Here is a 23,575-nt window from a genome sequence, read left to right as displayed (position 1 = left end):
GTCTTAAATAAAACTGATACATTAAAATAAACACTACATTAAAATACATTTACCCAACCATTTGTGATTTAAAACATTCACCTACTTCACAAAACAGTGTAAGTTTATCATCTGGAAGAAGACCATTCGCTTCATCGAGAAGGAAGTCTCTACGGATAAACTTTTTGAAACCCCAGTCCTTGCCTTGGACAAATCGATATGCCCTTTGACTTTCTATTAGAAATAAATTGAGAAAGGGGTATTTAATAAAACAAGTACATATATGCAGCAATCATATGACTATATTAGACAAGTATCAGAATTTCATTATTTCTGACAAAAGCTATTTTTAATGAAAATAATGAAGAGGAAATCTTATCTCCTTTTGTACAGAGAAAATTCAATTTCATTCATTCTACGAAAAATAGACCTATGACATGTTGTGTTGGTCTAATTCTTAAGACAGATTAGTTTAATCATAATTATAATATGTGCTCTCTTTATAATTGATAGAATTAACACTGAATACAGCTCTCAAGAAAAGATTACATGACACTACAATGTAGTGGATTCCAATTAATGGGAAAAACATCGGAAACAGTTCATTTTAGCCCAAAGTTTCATGGAAATAGTTAAAAGGGTATAAAAACACAAACTCATTTTAAATGAGTAACAAATGATATATTTAAATTAAATACAGAACTTAAAAGCAACACTGTGTACTAGTCCCTAATGGTTTTCAACAGAGGAATTCATCCAGTGTACATATGCTGCTGTGTTCTATTGACAGAGCATAAATGAGCAAAAGCAGAACAAAACTGAATGGACTTCCTTCATACAATGGTTTTAATGATTGCACCCTCCAAATCTTCATTTCACTGTAACATTCAAGATGTCAATACCTTCAACTTCTTTGTAGTTCCTAAATTGCCAAAGAAGTGAAATTGTTTTAATTTCATTCTCAACTGTTTCCTGAATCTCTGAGCCTGAATGTTTGAAACCACAGTGAGCAGGGAATCCCAGCTATTTTCTCAATTACCGTAGATTTCGCACTACAGAGCGCACCTGATTAAAAGCCGCTGGCTCTAATTTTAGAAAGAAAATCAATTTTGTACTTGTACAAGCCGCACCGGATTTTAGGCCGCACCGGATTTTCGGCCGCAGGTGTCCCACGTTGTAATATGAGATATTTACACAGAAAGATATTACACGTGAGGATTTTTAAACTTTTAATTAAATCCATATGGTAACATAAACAAATACATATTGCAAATGCTTTTTTTCGAACCGTGCCTGTAACGCGGCTACTTTTAAATATACATACGTATCGGTAACACAAATTACGTTGCGTATACTTTTTTACTGAACAACATTCCAATATCTCCTAACGACTGGTAAAAAATATATATACTGCAGCCTACCAGGAAAAGTTATTGATCGCCTTTAACTTAAAAGCAGCGTTCGCTCAGATCTAATGCCGCTCGCCCCCACCTTCCCGTTTATCGCAAACCAGTATTTCCCACAAGACGCGGCGAAACCGGGTGTGACGTCATAGCATCCCGCGATGTAGTACAGAAAACAAATATAGTTAAAACACTTCTAACTTTAACTAGAAATTACTAACAAATGAATTACTAAGCAAAAATATTATAAACTAAATAACTGCTATAAAGGCAGCACAATGCTTTTCTTCGAGTGTTTTCCATGTTGATGAGGGTGAGTACAAATGACTGATTTACAATAATTTAATTGTGAAAGTGCGCTTGATTTATCGTACAATTTCATTGGACCTCTGTGAACTACTCATCAATTTTATTGGTCTACTGTTACGAGGCAAAATGTTTTTGGCGGCATGAAAAAAAATCATGCATTAGCCGCACCGCAGTAAAGGCCGCAGTGTTCAAAGCTGTTCAAAATGTGGGAAAAAAGTAGCGGCTTATAATCCGACATCTACGGTAGTTTTGTTCTTTAGCAGTTACCTCAAATAAGCAGGTACTCTGATTAACTGATGGCCAAATTACCAGGAATCCACTATATTTACTGCTCTTGACACTAGTGCTCAGAACAATGAGCTCTGCACTACTTTGTAACGTTTGATATGATGGTGGATGGCTTAAGTTAAAAGCTCTTTGTATGTATTCTGGTCTGAGTACTGGACAGAACTGGAATCTAGCACATTCCCACTGTGCAGAATTGCCTTGGATTCACCATCCACACTGTCTGCCTGCACTAACATATTCTGGATGAATGGCCAGTCAAGCTGAGACTTTATACATGAGATCAAATCCAAGAGTATTTTCTGTAGAAAGACTTTAGGCAAGGATCCTGAAGACTAACGATTGAAATACCTGATAACCTTGACACTTAACTGCCATCACAAAACATTTGAAACTGGATTTGAAATGCTTTTGATCATTAAGGACGACCTAAAAGCTGTTCAAATAAATTTAAACTTTTAAAGAGTAACATGTAAAAATTCTTAAAATATTTTAAAGCTGGAGAAGGCCACCAACTCTTAGAGGGAAATGCAGGTACAGTGGAAAATGTTTTCCAGCAATTTTGAGCCATCAGTTTGGTAGCTCTGAACAGAGGCTGCTTTGACTGAGAGGGAAAACAAGGATACCAGCAAAGAGACAGAATACTGAACACCATCAACCTGTGAAATTAAAGAGAACAGTGCCCTATAGTGTTATTGTCAATTCTCAAGCACGGGAGTTACACATTCTTATTAAATTGTTTAAATTGATGGACTGATGAGTGACACGACAAGCCAATGATTGTTGCAACATACACTCACTCTGACACCACCATGGAAGAAAGCTGACCTGGAGTGACAACAATTAGAGGATCCACTGTAGCAGCAGCAGCAGCAGATGGCTACTGCTTGCAATGTAACCTGCAGCATCAGCCACCAAGCACTGTACCCGTGGGGCTCACCTATAGAAGTGAGATTGGGCACCACTTTCACAAAGACTGTGCTTGAAAATATGCAAACTTAGGAGCATATAAGAAATAGAGGAAGGAGGCCATTTGGCTGCTAAAGATGTGGCTTGAGGTTAGATAATAGAATGAGAAATTAAAACAAAATAAGCAAAGGTAGGAGTGAATAGTTAGTCGATGCAGGAATTGAAAAAGATGAATGCTTACGCCATCCACAGGTTGTATACCAGGTGTAGACAGAGGAATAGGGCATTATCTTGAAGTTAGAGAAATTGATGTTCATGCCATAAGGTTGCAGGCTATATTAATTAGCTTTTACTAAATCTAGCTAAAGCTGTTTAAGTTGATTCCTCACATAAAGGTGTAGGAAACTCTTGTTTACACACCACAAATTCATCCTCTGTATATTACCGCTCATTGTTTGCCCAGTCTATAGGTAGATTAAAGTCCCCCATGATCATTATACAACATTATCATTGTGACACATACCTCTAATCCTCTGATTTATACCATGTTCTGCTTTACCATTACTGAGAGAGCCTTTAGATTACTCTCACTGACAATTCCTGCCTCATGGTGCATCATATAATTTCTGAATGCACGATGAACCCATGAACCCTCAATATGTTTTCCTCACTTTTTGCACAACTTAGTTATTTTTTTACAAATCCTTCTTATTGTAATTTGTTGTTTTTATTACTATGTACTGCTACTGCAAAACAATAAATTTCACCACATATGCCAATGAAATTAAACCTGATTCTTAAATCTTATTTCTGCAACATAGGGGAACCCGATTGCCAGGTCCAGCATGTGTTGATTATGAACCAGCAAGAGGTAGGCTCTTGAATCCTAGTGACAATACCTAGGAGGTGCAGACGATGGACTGAATATTAATGTTACGGCTTTTTTGGGAATCACATGGCTGTTAAATTCTAGTCATTCCAAAATTGTTACCATATTTTTACTGAGAAACAGAAAATGACCAAAACAAATAATTGTGACCAGCTAATGCACAGAAGATTCATTCAGTATTTGATGGAAAATAAACGATGAACAAGGCAATAAAATGTTCTTATACTGTTAAATTATTTGCGTTAAAGCACACAAAGAGAATAACCAGCAGGTCTCTAGCAATGTATAGAGTTAGAGAGTCATTCCTTGAATCTGGATTATTAAGCACTATTTCTACAATGATGATGCTTGTGTCTTAATCTGAAGAAATATCAGGAATAAGTCATTAAAATATTAGGAAGCACCAGCAGGAAGTTCCAGTCAAAAGAACTGAACCATAAAAACTAGCTAGTACTAAAATACAGGATCCTAAAACAAAAAAAAGCAAAGTTGAGCTAAAAAAATAGATTCATACTAGAGGGCTATATAATTATGAAGGCTATAGAAAGATAGTAGAGCAAATCAAAGGAGGGTTATCAGCATTTCTGAAGTGTAGTTGAGAAATTAGAGTAAAACCACTTCTCAATTGAAAAGATTTCCTGGGACCATTGACTGTCAGAATTCAGCACACATACAAACATTTGATAATACTGTAAAGCAAGTTCATTGCCCTGACAATAATGCTGAATTGTACACAGTAATCAGACAAGGTTCAAAAGCAGCTATGTTGTGTTACATAACATTCAGACTGAGGTCTTTCAACTTTGTTCTTAGATAAGACAGGGATCCATGACCTCATACATGCTTGAAAACCCATGCTATGAATGACTGTTATAATTGTTGTATAAGCTGACATTTAATTCATTCCTACCCTCAGATGAAAACAGATCTCAAAGAAATGATGCAAACCATTGTGTTATCTTCTGCACTTAATTCTCCATGTTTGTTATGTACCTCATGTAAGCCTTATATGTACCTTGCAAATACACACAAAAAGCTGATGGAACACAGCAGGTCAGGCAGCATCTATAAGGAGAAGCACTGTCGACGTTTTGGGCCGAGACCCTTCGTTAGGACCCTTCCCCCAGCATTTTGTGTGCGCTGTTTGAATTTCCAGCATCTGCAGATTTCCTCGTATATGTACCTTGCCACAGTTTGTCAACTGCATTACTAAAGGACTGCTAGATTTCCTTGCATTGAAGCTCTGAGGTATCCTGATGTTATAAAAGCAATGTTATAATGCAAATTTATTCATTTAAAAATAAAATCAGGGAAGAACGTGAAAAAGGAGGAAATATTTCACTCTGCTTACAGTTCTGTTTGCTGATACATTACTCCACATTAAAAGACTTGTATAAATTCAAATGATTCATTGCCGTTAGCTCAATAGAGTTGAAGTTTCAAGCTTTCAAAAAAACTGGGCTAAACTCAGAATGCACGCCAGTTTAGGAATATATAAGTAACAATGTATTCCCACAAATTATCACCAATAGTTGGTAAATTGTTGAAATTGGTACTAAATATAAATTGACAATTGATATGTCAATCTTCACAATTCAAGTATCGTAATAAAGGAGGGAAACAATGGCAACTGTACATAATAATAAAGCCAACCAGCTGTTGAGATGTTGAGGATTATATGTCAGAAGCAATAATGGAAAATGTTTTCCAATTCAAATAATGTTTTGATACATTTTGTGGCCACACTGAGGACAGTTATCAGTAATGAAATATAGTTGTTTCAACAGTGAAGGAAAGTTTCAGTTCTAAAGTTCTTACTGTTCAGGTGTCCATAATGGGAACTGAGCTCATGACATTCTGATTACCTAAGAGGAGGAATGTCCTTGCCCATGAATGTTTAAATTCCAACCTCCAATAAGGCAAAAACAATCACTGGAAATGATCTTCAAATAAAAATTAGTGTAACATTCGTGCAAGCACTTACCCATAGCTTTTGTTTCTTCTCTTTTTGCATTCAATAAAGAAAATTTAAATTTTGCTCGAACTTCACTTTTTGGACAACTAACTAAAAGCAAATATAAGGAAAGGTAGTCTTTGCTTTCTTCATCTAAACCCTTTGGGTTTACTCTGAGGCACCTGGAACATATGCATTGAAAAGTATCAGTTAACAGAAACAATTAAGTACTTTCCTTATTAAGTATAACACAGATCTTTAAGAATAATTGTTAGTATTCATATATTCGTTAAAATATTCCAAGCTCTGTGTATAAGGACCTTGCTTTCCAGAACTGAACACCTAAAACCTGTAAGAGACAGAAACCTGTCATTGTGAGTAAATAGTTAACAGTCCATTTAATATTTCTGCTATGCAGAACTTCTAGGAACATGATTATTCCCATAGCTATAAATCAGGCCTTGATTTTGGCCACAGCAGTGTGTTGTTCATCAAGGGACTACCTTGAACCATGGCAGGAGGAAGGATATCAGAAGTGACAATCTACCATTAAAGAAGTTAATCAATCAGTTCCAAAATCAAATCTTTTAGGACAACAACTATTTGCATAGCATCTTCAGCACCTTAAAAACTGTCAATAGCTTGTCACATATGGTCTCTGTATAGTAATACAGAACTATTACTGCTATATCGGGCAGTAAGTAGCATCCTCCCAATGTCTCAATCTCAATGTCCATCTTCCCTGGATGAACTCAGAGGCTTGAGGTTACAATTAAATACATTAAAGGAAAATTTGTACCCTGCAATAATCCAGGTGGGAGTGTTAAATACTGGCTGCTCCTTTAGCTAAGCTTTCAATCGCAGCTATCCTTCAATGTGGAAAACTGCTAGGCAAATTTAATTTACAAGAAACAGATCAAATCAAGTCTCGGCATCATCAGACTCTTATCAATAAATATAACACCAACTAATTGACAATGAGCTGTTAGTGTTGGCGCGTGGCCTAGTGGGCAAGGCATCAGACTAGTAACCTGAAGGTCACTGGTTCGAGTCTCAGCTGAGGCAGCGTGTTTGTGTCCTTGAGCAAAGCACTTAACAATACATTGCTCTGCGACGTCACCGGTGCCAAGCTGCATGGGTCCTAGTGCCCTTCCCTTGGACAAAATCGGTGGCGTGGAGAGGGGAAGGCCTGCAGCTTGGGCAACTGCCGGTCTCCCATACAACCCTGCCCAGGCCTGCACCCTGGAAACTCCAGGCGCAGATCCATGGTCTCTTGAGACCGACGGATGCCACTACCCCCACATGCTGTGTTACTGTTCCATGGCAATTACTTTCATTGATTCAGACATGGAAACAAGAGCAGAACAACAGTAGAGAACAGTACCCTCTTGCATCAAAGTAGCATTCAATGTAAGAGCGACATCAAGTGTCCCAAATAAAAGAGATGCCCATACAGGTCTAAAGATATACTTGACAAAGGAAAATGGATATCATTGTTTATTTCTGGTGTCAGGACGTGGTGCAGAATAACTCAGAATTATCCTCAATTGAATCATCTTTGGCCATTCCTCCATCACAAGCCCAGGACTTGGCTCACTAATCCAGCTCTTTTCTCCCCCCACAATTCTCATGCTAATATATCCCATGTCAGCTACATTACGACCTCAACAACAATTATTTTAGAACATCAGATAATTAAGCCAATATGTAACAGCCAACTCTAAGCTGTCATTTGTTTTTGATGGTGTCCAAGTCCTCCATTGTTCTAGCCAAAAGCTGAATTAACTTGGCCATAGCAATAATTTCAACAGCAGGGCAAAGGCATGCAGACACACAATTTGTTTGCACAAGAGCTGCAATACAACAATCAATCTGGAAACATGACTTCAAGACACCATTCCAGACTCAGCCATTCAGTTAGGACGCCTAATCTCTTTTCAGGCATACAGAAATGTGGTGAACTCTAGCAAGACCCATGGAAGAGGTCTGTGTCTACCTCAATAAGAAATGAAATGTGAACGCCTAGGTAGTAATGGCCCACTGCTCACCACAGAATTTTTAATGAAATACAGGCCTTTCCACTTACTGAGGGAGTTGACTGCAATTGTGATTATTGCTGTTTACTGTCCCTCCCACCCATGCTATTGCTGGGGAAGCGCTGCGCTGCAGGAGTTTTATGGCGCAATCTGCAACCTCAAAGTCACTCGCCTCAATGGTTCCAATCTCTATTATTATGCAGCAGGGATTTCATTTTAGCAATTTTCTGCAAAAGCAATGTGCCCTGCTAGTAGAATATTATTCTGTTGCCCTTTTGTTCAACTTAGGAATGTTGTGTCAGTCAATCAGGATGGTGCGATCTGGAGATGGTTCCAGAGAGCGGGGTGGAGAGAGATTTGTGGCAGACAGTAGTCTGCTTTGGTGTCTTTTTGGTGGGAGCTGCAGAGCGGGACAGAGAGAAAATGCTGCAGAATACTGTGGGAGGCAGAGTCCTCAATGCAAGAAGTGCTTTGTGCAGATGAATAGCTCCAAGGAGGAGGGCCAATACTTCAGAGAGAGAGCTAGTTTGCTCGAGAGAGATTTCAAGGGAAGTTCGGACTGTGGCTGCTGCTTTCACGCAGACCATGGGTTCAGCACTGCGAGTAACGGTTGTACCCAGCTTTGGAAGAGACCAGCTCCAATGGTCATGTGCACATTTAGACTGCTTTAACTGTAATGAGCTCTTTTTCTTTCTTTTAATAAAGCTGAATTTGGTAAATATAATTTCCTTATAATTTTATGCGGCGTACGATCTGTTATTTCTTGCTGATTGATAATTGTGTATGGGCTGTATTTACACAGCAATCGCTTAAGTCGAGGTTTCTTTAATTAGAACATCATGACGTTCCTGTTTGGTTGAACCCTAAATCCTATCACCCTTAGATGCATATTGTTTATGAAAGGTGGCCTTCTCACCTCTGAGTCACGTGGCTGCTTGCAGAGTTTTCATATGAGCCCGGTGACAGGGTTACCAGTGGAACTGCTAAGAGATCAGGGAAGAGGACAACTCTAAGATCAACAGGAGCCGTGCTCCCCTGTGACACCAGGGACATGCAGCACACGTTATGGTCTGTCTACTTTGCCACCAGTTACAAGTACACCCTACTTCATCGACGTCTGCGGTGCCTCCCTTCCTGATAGGCTGAATGCTTTTTATGTATGATTTGAATCAATTAAATGTGAGTTTGAGGAAAGCCTCTTCTCTTCCTGAGGAGCAGGTAGCTGCCAAACAACATACCTGGTCAGGTGCTGAGGGACTATGCAGCTCACTAACAGATTAACACCTCTCTGAAACAGTCCCCCGTCCCTGCAGACTTCAAGGCAGCCAGCATCAATCCAATGCCTGAGAACAATGGTAACTGGCTTAAATGATTACTATCCAGTGGCACTGACTTCAACAAACATGAAGTGTTTTGAGTGGCTGGTAATGAATCGTATAAAATCCCACCTTCCAGCTACATTGGACCCTTCTCAGTTTGCCTACTGCACAAACAGATTCACTGATGATGCCAAAGCCTCAGCCCTTTATTCCATCCTGTCCCACCTAAGAAATGATGCCTCGTACATCAGGATGTTGTTCATTGACTTCAGCTCGGTGTTTAACATGATCATCTCGCAAAGGCTCATGGTAAACTGTCTTCATTGGGACTCAACACCCCTCTCTGTAACTGCGTCTTGGACTTCTTTACAGAAAGACTCCAGTTAGTTTGGGTTGGGAGCAACTGAGCGTTTGTGCCCTCCAGGGCTGCGTACTTAGCCCGCTGCTGACACATGACTATTCTGCCAGATTCAGCTCAAACTGCATCACCAGGTTCACTGATGGTACCTCAGTGGTTGGCCTCATCAGCAATAAGTTGGTATACAGAGAGAAAGTAGAGAGGCTTGTCAAATGGTGCAAGAATGACAACCCGAGTCTCAACATGGTCAAGACGAGAGTTGATTCTGGACTTCAGGAAGGCACAGGTCAACCAGTCTCCACTGCATGTTAATGGCTCTACCATGGAGAGAGTGAAAACCACGAAGTTCTTTGGTGTACACATAATGGACAAGCTAACCTGGGCCGGTATTACCTCTTTAATAGTCAGGAAGGTACAGCAGCCTCTACACTTTGAAGAGATTGAGATGTGCAAGTTTCCCTGCACACATTCTAACAACTATCTACAAAAATACCATTGAAAGTGTCCTGTCTGACTGCATCATTGTGTGCTGCAAAGCATCAGACCTCAAGATCCTAAAGAGGACAGGGAAAACCGCTGAGAGGATCATCAGGGTCTCTCCACCCCCCTATTTGTGACATTTACTGGGAGCGTTGGAGAGGAAAGGCCCAAAGCTTTGTATCTCACAACCTCTTTGACCCACTACTGTCAGAAAGGAGGTACAGAAGCATCAGGACTATGACTGCCAGACAGGGTAACAGCTTTTTCCCCTAAAGCTATGAGACTAATGAATAACCTGCCACCACAGAGGTCTCGTCACTAGGGCAGCAAGCTGTTTGCTGTAGTTTACCTGAGCTGCGTTTTACTACATGCATTTCAAATTACATTTTATTAACTTATTTACAGTCTAATATTTTGGTTTATGTGCTGTGGATGATACATATTGTGCAGGTGCAGTGTGGTCTGGAGGAACTTTGTTTGATTTGGTTCTATATATGTACAGTGAGATGACATTAAACTTGATTTCAAGAAAGTCACACTGGAGAATTATTTATCCAATGACCATCATTCACTCTATTCCTGGTACAGTAGACCTGGAGTATGTATTTACAAAATTGTTTACAGTATTTTTTTTAAACATTGATTGCACATCCTCCATACAACATAACAAAAGGAGCAATGCAATAAGCAATAAAGTCTCCTTCAAGTTCATCCAAATCAAAATAGAACCAGTTACCTATTCATTCACTACCACCAGTAATTTTGAAATTTCAAGAGAGTATTTTGAAACCATCTACCGTCACCATCATCAGATCATCAAAACACAAGTTGGATTACATCTTATCAAAACAATTTAAAGAATGATGGCATCTTAACACCGTGGCTTAAATTCTGATTTTTTGCTTTAAAGGAACTGAGTAATTTGCCTACCATCTGCCTATAATCCACACCCCAACCTATCTGTGTTTATTCCCCCTTGGTTCTTTCCCCACCACCACCCACCACCCCTAACAACCTGGCCCTATCTATCTATCATCCTTCTCTTATCTGGTTCTACCTATAACCTATCAACCAATCTCTACCTTTACCCCTTCCGGCTCCCATTTGGCTCCATCTGACTACTCTTTTTCATTTATATTTCCACCTATCACCGACTCGCCTTTGTCTCAACACTCCTCCCTCCCCTTCTACTCCCCTCCCCCAGTTTCAATTCTACCAATTACTTACCTGCCCGAGTCCCACCCCTCCCACTTGATTCTACATACTGGCGGTCTTCTTAATGCAATGTTTTGACCCAAAGCATTAACCCTCCCTGTGCACAAAAATCGCACAAAACACCAGGTTGTACAGATGGCTCAAAAGCACACCTCCCAACGGGAAATTACAGGCTGCAGATTGCAATGATCAGTCCTGACAAAGCATATTTAGTAGAATTGTTAGTACTTTGGTTAAATGCCTGCAAAGCATCGCTGTGTCTCACCAGCGCCATCTTCTTCTAGGTGTGTTGTAAAAGAATTAAAGAAATGACCTCATACAATGTTCTGTATATATTATAACAATGACTAAGCTAGACATAAATTTATGCATAAACAGCGAGTTTATGTAGGTATAATTTTCAACATGCAAAGCCACAAATTCTACACTTTAAGTGTTAAGAGTGAATTTTGGGTTTAGGTCATTTACATTTAGCAAATGGCTTTGGCTACCGGTCTTCTGTTCCTTGATAATGTATTGTGGATTTAATTTGGAACAATGCATTTCCTAAAAGCTGTGGATCCCAGTCCAGACGCTGCTGGTTGCCTGTGGGATAGATGCGAGTCAGAAAGTGAAAAGTTTGTATGTAGCTTCAAAAGCATTGGCTACACTTTGTAAATATGGAATTGTCCTTTGCGTTTAGCAAATAAATATTGAGCCCCACGTTGGGCTAGCAGACATTTTCACCAAAAAAATTTCTGCATGATGCCTGCTGTACCTCGTTTTGGTGAATAAAGAAGCTGCTTTGTATCTACCAGTAACTCTCTCTGGTGATTTTGTTCATGCAACAAGAGTATGTTTGGGAAAATAAAAATAAACATCTATTAGTTGTATGTTGGTTACTTACATTTTCTAAGAACTATTAAAACATCAAGCTTTGATTCTTACAGTTTGAAAATTTTTTTTTTAATTATTTTGTATAAAATATTTCTCAAGCACTCATCCTGGTGAAGTCAGTGAATTAGAACTTGTTAAAGATTGACTGAACTAAGAAAATCATAGGAATTCATCTGGATAATCTTAAAAACGTTTGTTGTTTCTTTGCGCATGCAGTGAGGGGCTTTGATATAACCATATAACAATTACAGCACGGAAACAGGCCATCTCAGCCCTTCTAGTCTATGCCGAATGCTTACTCTCACCTAGTCCCACCGACCTGCACTCAGCCCATAACTCTCCAATCCTTTTCTGTCCATATACCTATTCAATTTTACTTTAAATGATGTTCTTGTTGTTTGCAGGATTTCTCTTTTTTGTGCATGGGGGTTTGATGTTTGATGTTTTTCTTCTGAATGGCTTCCATGGTTTTCTTTGTTTCATGGCTGTCTAGAGAAGACGCATCTTGGAGTTGTATATTACACACATACTTTGATAATAAATGGATCTTGAACCTTAAAAGCATTGAGAGCCAATAAACTCTTCTCACTGCCTACAGTATAATCATTCCCAAAATTACCTCCTGCTATATGGCCATATCCAGAAAAAAAGCAACTGATTTGGCTGCAGCTTACAAAATAGCCCAAATTTGAAGCAGTTGAATGCTATGTATTTTTCTATCCTAAAAAGCTGTTATCACCAAATACACAATGAATCATCACTCACCAAAATTCATTGAAAGCAAAAAAAAGTTTTGTTGCAAGCCGACCATGTATTACACATAAAAGAACAGGTGGAGGAGAGAGAATTGCATATCAAATGCATATTATTATGGATCCCAAATAAATAAGATGAGGTGGCAGTCAGGAGTAGGTCAATCTGCTCTCCAAAGTGAGAACAGAACCAATCACAAATACTACACATCAGGATTTTTCAACACTATCCTTTCTACCCAAAACAGCACATTAAATTTGCATACAGTTAAACACAATATTTGTAATCATATCTGGAGAGTGTTGAGAAATAAAATCAGCTACTTTACAGTGATTTACAAATAATTTTACTTGCTGCCAGAAGTATATATAGCTTTCAAATAATGGAGTCTTTGAAGCCATTACTAGGTGTCCAGATTACATCTGCTCAGAGTACACAGTCAAATGTAAATTTAGTCAGCTCTATTGAATTATTACCTATATTCCATTCATATAGTTTTCTTTGATAAGATGACCAGAGTACATGTGTTTTATACTGTTTCAATAGATAGAAATAAAACTTACCATTTCATTTTATCATTTGGGCCGGATGAGAAAGTTGAGCTCTTTAACACTTCACCCATTTCCTCTCGACAAAAGCTAAAGTTATTGATGGTCCACATGTAGGAGAACTTCACCACTTTTACCTAAATATTAATCAAAAGAAAGCATTTGAAAGCAACAATAAAAATAAAATGGTTTAGATTGCCAAGCATTGAACGGTGATAATCTCATTCACAAGTGGAATCAAGACATTTCACATGATTTGTTAGCTTTCCAGCAAGCATAGTTCTCTCTCCTCACACACACACACAAATATGTAAGTAAAACTTCCTATGATGTTGAACAGGAGTAAACAAAAGGAGTTATTAAGCTTTGGTCAAGAAGTCATAGAAGGACATCATAGTCAGCAAAACAACAAAGGGGAAACTTGCAAGGATTGCTCTTCCCTCATCATTACTGGTCCAAATGCTCGATTCCTCTATCTTACAACACTGTGGTAATATCTTCAAAGCTCACATCATCTTCTTCAAAAGAAAAATATGCTGGGCTTTGCAACCACCCATCATTCCATAAAATGAATATTGAAAAAAAATTTGTACAGCACTATACAACATAGCGGCTACACATGCGATATGTTGAATTTGGTCAGAACCTAAAAAGTTTTTCACTCTATCTTACACGTATCCCAGTGTCTCACAGTCAATGAACCGTTCATTAAAAAATGTCAAGTTTTGTATCATCCAAAAACACTTCACTGTGCTTCTTGTTTAAAAAATATTGCTGAAAGTAACATTTTGCATTTTCTAGTGCATATCAGGATAACAAGTTGTTCCATGTATGTATGACTACTAAAGTAAGCTTTCGATGTAGCAATTTTACACATAGCAGACAATGAATTTGCAATTCTTTGAGGTGTCACACTATCAAAGGAAGCTTAGTTACAGATAAATGGGCAGCATCTGAAGACAATGAAATCAGCATTTGTGGATCCCAGACATTGGAACTTGAACAAAGAATATCCTTTTATTTCATAGCTTAATCTTCTCAAAACTAGACAAAATCTAAAAACATTGATTATATTTCTTTGCAATTTATGTCTTATAATAATTGTAGATCTGGCTGGTCAGCAAGCCAGTGCCAAGTACACAGGTGGCACAGAATCAGAGCAACACACCCAAATGCTGGAGGAACTCAGCAGGCCAGGCAGCCTATGGAAAAAAGTACAGTTGACTTTTCGGCCTGAATGTTATCTTAGATGCTGCCTGCCCTGCTGAGTTCCTCCAGCATTTTGTGTGTGTGGCTCGGATTTCCAGCATCTGCAGATTTTCTCTTGTTTGGGCAACTATAATGCACATCTGTTCTTCCCTTGGAAGTTATAACTTGTTTGAGCAAGTCCTTACAGCTTTTGCCATGCTTTTGTGTACTGCACTCTGGTGACTGTATATTTCTATTATGTATAACAATATCAATACACAGCAGTTAGAAATAAGAATATCAGCTTCAGCTACTTGGCTCGTCAACACCCTTTGGGAAAGGAAATTTACTGTCCTTAGAACTGCCTCCAGATTAGTGGAAGATTTACTGGACTCTGGACAAACAAATTTGGGCAATTCCCACAACTTACTACGGTGGGATATGGCAACAGCAAACCCCAAATGATAACAGAAGATCCTAGAAGTAGCTCAGGTCAAAGGCCAAACAGCCAAAGAATTAAGTGATATACATTGAAAGGGAAAAAATGCACTTCAAACATTCATTAGTCACTTATTCCTATAGTCACACTCTTTAAGTAATGCAATCCTCCAAGTTACATTCAACATAAAAAAAAAACAGGAGACATGAACCATTTGGTCCGTAAAATCCTCTCTGCTCCTCAATATCAAGATCAACATGACCTTATACATCAACAACATTTTCCGTACTGTCCTCAGTAACATTTTGATAATCCACTCTCCAACCACTTAGAAACCCCAGTAGTTTGGTATGGGACCGAGATGATGTTTACTGTGTTCCCTTTTGTCAAAGCCTTTGTTCCCATGCTCCCTCTGCACTTTAGGGTATAAAATTTCAACTCTCTTCTGTGTTAAGATACTTCTCAGCCTAATCATTAAATTTCCTACCGCTCATTCTGTGATGGCGACTCCTCAGCCTGGGGAAACATCCTCCTTACATGCAGTCTGTTGGGTCTTACGCTTTAATGAGATCTTAAGTCTGGAGAATACTCCTTTGTCTATTCAATGGCAAGCTCACAATCACTGAAAGCAGTCTAGTAAATCTTCACTACACTCTGTGCAAGAATATCAGTTTGCTTTAATGAAAGGAGACTGAAACCCTACACAATATACCAGGTGTGGCCACACCAACCTCCCGTGTAACTACAGTTTCTGAATTTCTCATGACGTGCGATGCCAATGCTCGCAGTAGTGGGCAGTGACTGAGCAGCTTCGTTAGCAATCTCGTTAGAGGTCTCAGTCCAGCATGGCACTGCACAGCAGGACCGGGTTTATTTGGTTGAGTCCATTCTCAGTTTTTGATGTAAGATAGGGGAGGTGATCACTGTATTGCTTGGAGGGGAGGATGGTAGGCTGATGAGGAGCGCTGTATTGCATGGAGGAGTAGCAAGTAGGCTGATGAGGAGTGCTGTATTGCTCGGAGGGGAGGATGGTAAGCTGATGAGAAGCATGAAGTGCTTTTTCCAAGCATTGAATGGACTTGCCCAACTTGTGCTGACGTCAGCCTCTACTCCCCAAACAACTTCCCTCAACCTCCCCTTAAGCACCACATTGTTTGTTATGGGAACAAACAAACTACAGGTGCAGTAGAAAATTGAAGGGAAATTTTCATTCTAAAGACAGCCCGATATGGCAATTTTTGAAGAGGAGGTGTGAGATGGAAGAGGAGGATTCTAGGCCTGGGCCTACGAACAATTCTGATAGGTAAATGATGAAGAATTACAGCTGGAGTCATTTCACTGCACTAGTGCAACAACAAACACACAATAAAAGTCTGTCTTTACAATGAAAGCTACTTATCAATGGGTTTTACATTGACTGGTGATCCAAGTTTATATGATTTGCAAATAATAGTGAAATACAAGAAGACTTTTTCTGTTGCGATGAGCTGCCCAAAGCAAGCAAAGGCCAACTTATATTTAATGGTTTGTCTTTGTATCTGGAAACAAAAGGTCTGTCTTGGAGGAACTGTGTTGCCATCTGTTCTGATGGTGCCCTATCGATGATTGCCTCCATGAGAGATTCCGCTTGTCTTGTTATAAAAAATCTTGATGTTGTCACAACACCCTGCTTTCTTCACAGAGGTGTGATGTCAAAAACGCTTGGAGATGAAATAAAAAAGTTTTGGATGATGCTACAAAAAAGGTTAACTTTATTAAACAAAGACCAGTTCACTCGAGAATGTTTTAAAAAACTGTGTCAACACCTGGACAAAGAGCATACCAATCTCTTACTACATACAGAAAACCAGGGGCTCAGCCGAGGAAGAGTTCTCAACAGGGTGTTTGAGCTGAAAGGTGAATTGAAGGAGTACTTTAAAAAAAATAGGAGGCCAGATTTTGCTGAGTGCTTTGAAGATGAAGAATGGCTGCAAAAACTAGCCTACTTAACAGACATTTTTCATCATATGAACCAGTTGAACAAGTTTTTGCAAGGCCCTGGAGAAAATGTTTTGAATTAAGTGATAAGATTTTTAGATTTAAAGGGAAACTGAATCTTCGGAAAAATTTTGTTGCAGAAAGGAAATCTTGAAACTTTTGCACTGCTGCTTGGGCTTGAGAGTGAGAAAGGATATCAGAAAGTTTTCAAAACCACCTGAAAGAACTGCAGAACAAAATTGAACAGTATTTTTCCTCCCTTTTAACACAAGTGTATAACTGGGGAGGGACCCTTTCTCTGAATCTTCTGCTCAGCCTGAGAACTTCACTTTGAAAGAAGAAGAGCAACTTTGAGATTGTACACTTAAGATGAGATTTACAGACCCTGCCAGTGGATAAGTTCAGGATTTCTGTGAAAGAGTATCCTGCACATGATGCTGCAGTTTTTAACTTCTTACATGTGTGAGCAAGCTTTTTCTTGTTTAACAAGCACCAAGAGCAAGGACAGAAATCATCTCATTTCAGTTGAAGATGAAACCCATGTGTGCTGACCTTAAGTTCAACTCAGAGCTGAATATTTGTGCAGCAAAAAGACAAGCACAGGTTTCACATGATAGGCCTATATTTGAGCCTGGTCATGTCACTTAGTAAGAAAATGTTTTTTCAAAGCCTTGATTAAAATTGTGTCTTAGCTTATATTTTTATCCATATTGCTTTGGATTAAGGTTTTTAGTAACTACTGTTCAACCATGTCAATTAATTTTGATGTTGTAAATAACATTAAAATCATTTTGCAACCTTTATTTAAATTAAATCTACTGAACTTACCTTTAGAAAAATTAAGTCCCATTTGGCTTAAGCCAGTTATTTAACAGAAATTTATTATATATTCCTTATGAGTTTTTAAAATTTATGAAAGGGAAAGAAAGAGATCAACTTCAAGAAAGTTAAGCTTAGCTTAACCACCTGCTTCTTTCAAGAAAGATTGGCTAAAAATTCATTCTCTACTCAAAAGAGCATTGACAATTAATTTTGTGTTATATCTACAACTTGCTAACGTATCGTGAACTGTAGGTTTAATAAATTATTTTTACACAGGGGTTCCCCAAGACATGAAAATTATTTCAGGGGTTCTGCCAGGGTAAAAAAGGTTGAGAAAATGTGTTCTAGGATTTCCCTGCTACAGATGTTAGGCTGATGTAGTTCTTACAGGTGTAGTTCTTATTTTTTCTCTTCCCTTTCCTAAATATTGGGATTACTTTTGATACCTTCCAATCAGTGAGAAACACCCTAGAATATGGAAATATACAAAAATTGCAAGTGCCTCCATTATCTCTCATCACCAGCCACCTTCTGAAATTTCTTCAGAGACTTTATTCAGAGAATTCTGAATCTTCACAATTTTCTACTCAAAAGGCCTGCAGAATCTCAACTGATTCTGATATTTCAGGAAGAGATTGTTAGATTTTTATAGATTAAGAAAATCAAGGAAAATGTTAATATGGGGAAAATGGGATGGGGTACATCAACTGTCATCTTGATAAATTGTGGAGCAGGCATGAGAATACTTCTACCCCTAATTCTAAATTCTTCTACTTGTGGTAGAAGACCATAAGACATACGTGCAGAATCAGGCCTTTCAGCCCAACGAGTCTGCTCCGCCATGCCATCAAGGCTGATCCCAGATCCCACTCAACCCCAAGCGCCTACCTTCTCGCCATATCCTTTGATGCCCTGACCGATCAAGAAACTATCAACTTCTGCCTTAAATATACCCATGGACTTGGCCTCCAATACAGTCTGTGACAGATTAACCACTCTCTGGCTAAATAAATTCCTCCTTACGTCTGTTCTAAAAGGTTGCCCCTCAATTTTGAGCTGTGCCCTCTAGTTTTGGATACTCTCACCATAGGAAACATCCTCTCCACATCTACCTTATCCAATCTTTTCAACATTTGCTATGTTTCAATGAGATCCCCCAGCATTCTTCCAAATTCCAGTGGCCCAAAGCTGCCAAACACTCCTCACATGCTATTCATCCTTGTGAACCTCCTCTGGACTCTGTCCAATGACAATACATCCTTTCTGAGATATGGAACCCAAAACTGTTGACAATATTTCAAGTGTGGCTTAACTACTGTCTTTTAAAACCTCAGCATTATACCCTTGATTTAATATCTATTCCCCTTTATTCTTTCTCGGGGTAAACACAAGTTTAAAGCAGGCGTCTTTTATCGTAAAAGCGAAAATCCTCTTTCGGTTAGCGAAAACAGCTACTAATGTAAATCTTTCATAAAAGCAAAGTTGCGTAAATCATACGTTTGGAAAGAGGGGGACACCTGTAACACTGCCAGGGCAGTGAATAAAGTGGCAGATGGAAGTGTTGCGAAGTGTAATAGAAAGCATTTTGGAAAACTATTGTGCAGGCTATTATCTAAATGTGGAGAAGGTTCAAACATCAGAGGTGCAGAGGGACTAAAGAGTCCTTTTGCAAGACTTCCAGAAAGTTAATTTACAGGTTGAGTCTGTGGTAAAGAAGGCAAACGCAATGTTGTCATTTATTTCAAGGGGAATAGATATTAAATTAGTTCTGACCACTGGCATGTTTTCCCACGGTTTGCACATTTCGTCTTTGGCATTTCCCTCAGCATGTCCTCTGCCTTTCTCCACTCTCTCACTTGTTTCTCATTTACACTAAACTTCTTAGCAGCTGCAGAATTATTCGTTCCTTTAGCAAAATCAACAACCTTCAGCTTGAAGCCAGCATCATATCGCATTCGTTTTAATCTTTTGTACATGGCGGTCACAAACTCAATACTGAGTAGACGTATTGATCCTGCCGCCCCATGTTATGTTTTAATGAGATTATGATAGGCGCTAAATGGTTTCACGCGGGTTACATTTCAGAGGATCCTTTGCCATTGGAGACCTAATCCAAAATTTCCCTCCCTGATTTATTTATTAATAATTTGCTTATAACGCTCTACAATGTGTAGGCCTGTTTTCTTAGCAGGTATTGGTTCACAAAATTTCCCAGTTCCAGATCCGGCAAAGCTGAGTACCAGCATGTGAGACCTTGTGATCTTTTCTGTTTAAATCAAAAACCTCTAGAAAAGGGGTCAGCATATACAATGGTAAAATGAAAAAGTCACTTTTTTAACCTTGAAAATGGGGGGGGGGGGGGGGGGCTGGCTTATACTCCGGAATATATGGTAGATTATTTTCTAAACGGAGAAAATTCAAAAATCAAAAAGGTAGAAGGCATTTGAGAGTTCATGAAGGTTAACCTGCAGGTTGAGTCGATGGCAAGAAAAGCAAATGTAATGTTAGCATTCATTTCAAGAAGTCTAGAATATTAAAGGGAAGATGTAATGCTGAGGCTTTATAAGGCATTCATCAGACCACACTTGGAGTATTCTGATCAATTCTTGGCCCTTCATACAAGATGTGTTGTCATTGGAGATAATCCAGAGGAGGTTCATGAAAATGGGATTAAAGGTAATTTAAGGGATTAAAAGTAACATTAGCAAATTTGCAGATGACACAAAGCTGGATGGCAGTATGAAATATGAGGAGGATGTTAGGAGAATGCAGGGTGACTTGGACAGGTTGGGTGGGTGGGCAGATGCAGTTTAATGTGGATAAATGTGAGGTTATCCACTTCAGTGGCAAGAACAGGAAGGCAGATTACTATCTGAATGGTGTCAAGTTAGGAAAAGGGGAAGTACAACGAGATTTAGGTGTCCTTGTTCATCAGTCACTGAAAATAAGCATGCAGGTACAGCAGGCAGTGAAGAAAGCTAATGGCATGTTGGCCTTCATAACAAGGGGAGTTGAGTATAGGAGCAAAAAGGTCCTTCTGCAGTTGTACAGGGCCCTGGTGAGACCACACCTGGAGTATTGTGTTCAGTTTTGGTCTCTAAATTTGAGAAAGGACATTCTTACTATTGAGGGAGTGCAGCGTAGGTTCATGAGGTTGATTCCCGGGATGGCGGGACTGTCATATGTTGAAAGATTGGAGCGACTTGGTTTGTACACTGGAATTTAGAAGGATGAGAAAAGATCTGATTGAAACATATAAGATTATTAAGGGATTGGACACGCTAGAAGCAAGAATCATGTTCCCGATGCTGGGGGAGTCCAGAACCAGAGGACACAGTTTAAGAATAAAGGGGTAGGCCATTTAGAACAGAGTTGAGGAAAAACTTTTTCCACCCAGAGAGTTGTGGATCCATGGAATGCTCTGCCTCAGAAGGCAGTGGAGGCCAATTCTCTAGATGCTTTCAAGAAAAAGTTTGATAGACCTCTTAAAGATAGCGGAGCCAAGGGCTATGGGGAGAAGGCAGGAATGGGTTACTGATTGTGGATGATCAGCCAAGATCCCATCGAAGGGTGGTGCTGGCTCAAAGGGCCGAATGGCCTACTGCTGCATCTATTATCTATTGTCTAAAATTATCCCAGGAATGAAAGGGTTAACGTATGCAGAGAATTTGATGGCTCTGGGCCTGTAGTACTCACTGGAGATTAGAAAAATGGGAGGGGTTCTCATTGAAACCTATCAAATATTGAAAGGCCTAGATAGAGTGGAAGAGTGGATGTGGAGAAGATGTTTTCTATGGGGGTGGGGAGTCTAAGATTATAGGGCATAGCCTCAGAATAGAGGAACAATCATTTAGCACAGAGATAAGGAGGAATTTCTTTCACTCAAGGGAGGTGAATCTGTGGAATTCCTTGCCACGAATGGCTGAGAAGACCAAGTCATTGAACATACTTAAAGCAAAGGTTGACAGTTTCTTGATTAGTCAAGGTGTCAAAGGTTATGGGGAGATTAGGGTTGAGAGATAATAAATTAACCATGATGGAATGGTGGAGCAGACTCGATGGGCGAAATGGTCTAATTCTGCTCCTTTGAGGCCTCCCGGAAATCTAAATAACTCAAATGACTTGCTCTCAATAAGATTTATCAAATGCTCATTCCTTTTCATATTTCCAGTCACCTACAACTAATTTATTATCCAAATGCTCTAACACATCCTTCATTCTAGCTTCCAAACTACAAAATCAGTTCCAGAACCTGGAATTTTGAAAATATCTGGTATTATGTTCTATATTCATTATCATTTCCTTTAAATCTTAAGATGCCAGCCCGTAGGTTAAGGGGTTTGCTTTCAGACCTATTAATTTTCTCCACTTTTCCCCAAATATGAATTTATTTGAACTCATTTACTCTAGATACACAATTCTGTACAGGGGAGTTTTGTGTTCTTTTCAAGTCAAAAATAAAATATCTATTTAATTTCTATGCCATTTCTTTATTACACTACATACTTTCACCTGTCTCAGTCTACAGGAGAAGCACATTCATCTTTGTCTTTTTATTATGTGTATTCATAAAAGCTTTCTCAGTACACAATACTAGATCTAAAATAGCTTGTTCCCTCATTGTTTCTGAACAAACTGATTTAGGAAACCACCTGTCATACATCTGAACACATTTGGGTGCCTACATGAGGGTACACTAATTGCTGCTCATTGTTTCAGTGCTTCCCAGGCCCTTATTTCAAAATCACCTGTCATCCATTATTAAAAGTATTGAATTGAAGTTACTCTTCTAGCCAAGTTATCCCGGTAAAATTCCAGCACTGACATTGACTGTGGGTGAAATTTGCTTGAGAATAACATACCTCGACAAACCAGGAAAAACCAAAACCATCCAATTAGCTGCACCTGTCTTGATAGGTGCTTTGGTATCACTTATTCATTAATAACAAGCACTGATGATTATTTAGGGCTCAACCAATGCCACGATCCAAAATCCTTCACGGGGAAATGGGCACCGTAACACTCCCTGGCTAAATATAAACTTCAACATGATTTTTTAAAAATATAACATTTCAGAAAACATAGAGTATAAATGCAAGGACATCCCAGGGCACTTTAGAATCAATAAAATGCTTTGGGATGTGCCACTATTATAAAACAGGAAATGGCATAGATAATTCAATAATGACCAAATTATTTACTTTAGTAATATTGATCAGATAATAAATCTCTCAGCTATTTTCCCACTTAGTGTCCTGGGATCTTTTGAACCTAGACTGCAAGAGGGTTCAGAACCATTTGTTCGTTTTGCAATATATAACAGGCCCTTTGGACAAGACATAATGTTGATCTAATTGAACAAGTAAGTAAATGAACTATATTAATCCCTTCTGCAAAAACAATAATTTGCTCTTATTTTACAATCATAGCTCTGCTCCTTCGGTGTCTATCTGGCACAGCCATGTTGTCTGCTCTTCTAATCCAGCCTACAGACTTCAAATAGATAGTTTAAAAAAGATTTAACAACCTAATAGAGATTACTCATTTCAGTTCTGTTGCCTAGTTTGATTAATCAGAGATTAAACTTTATTATGAAATTCCCAGTAATAAAGCATGTAAAATTCAATAAAATGAAAAGCTTGAATAACAGAAAATTCAATATGAAATGATATAATCAGAAACAAAAATGAAAAGCACCAAGATTATGTGAAATATCAATACAACAATCTTGGATTGTTTAAAAAATAAAAATAAAAATAAAATAAAATTTAAAAATACCCTTTTAAAAAGGGTACAGAGGAGATTTACCAGGATGCTGCCTGGTTTAGAGAGTATG

The 23,575-nt window shown here is 38.7% G+C and overlaps 1 protein-coding gene across 3 annotated transcripts in view; it reads right to left on the bottom strand.

The window, feature by feature from the left end:
* The window catches only part of spopla (speckle type BTB/POZ protein like a), a 191,177-nt gene that overhangs the window by 9,403 nt on the left and 158,199 nt on the right, over positions 1-23,575 (bottom strand). For all 3 annotated transcript variants that reach the window (XM_073025791.1, XM_073025802.1, XM_073025796.1), the window contains 3 exons: positions 13,329-13,450; positions 5,759-5,910; positions 86-213 (listed from right to left, as the gene is read on the bottom strand). In XM_073025791.1, the coding sequence (XP_072881892.1) occupies positions 86-213; positions 5,759-5,910; positions 13,329-13,450 (402 nt within the window). The remainder of the gene's footprint in view (positions 1-85; positions 214-5,758; positions 5,911-13,328; positions 13,451-23,575) is intronic.

Source organism: Hemitrygon akajei, chromosome 2, assembly GCF_048418815.1.
Source record: "Hemitrygon akajei chromosome 2, sHemAka1.3, whole genome shotgun sequence".
NCBI lineage: Eukaryota > Metazoa > Chordata > Chondrichthyes > Myliobatiformes > Dasyatidae > Hemitrygon > Hemitrygon akajei.
This window is presented reverse-complemented; position numbering and strand designations above follow the sequence as displayed.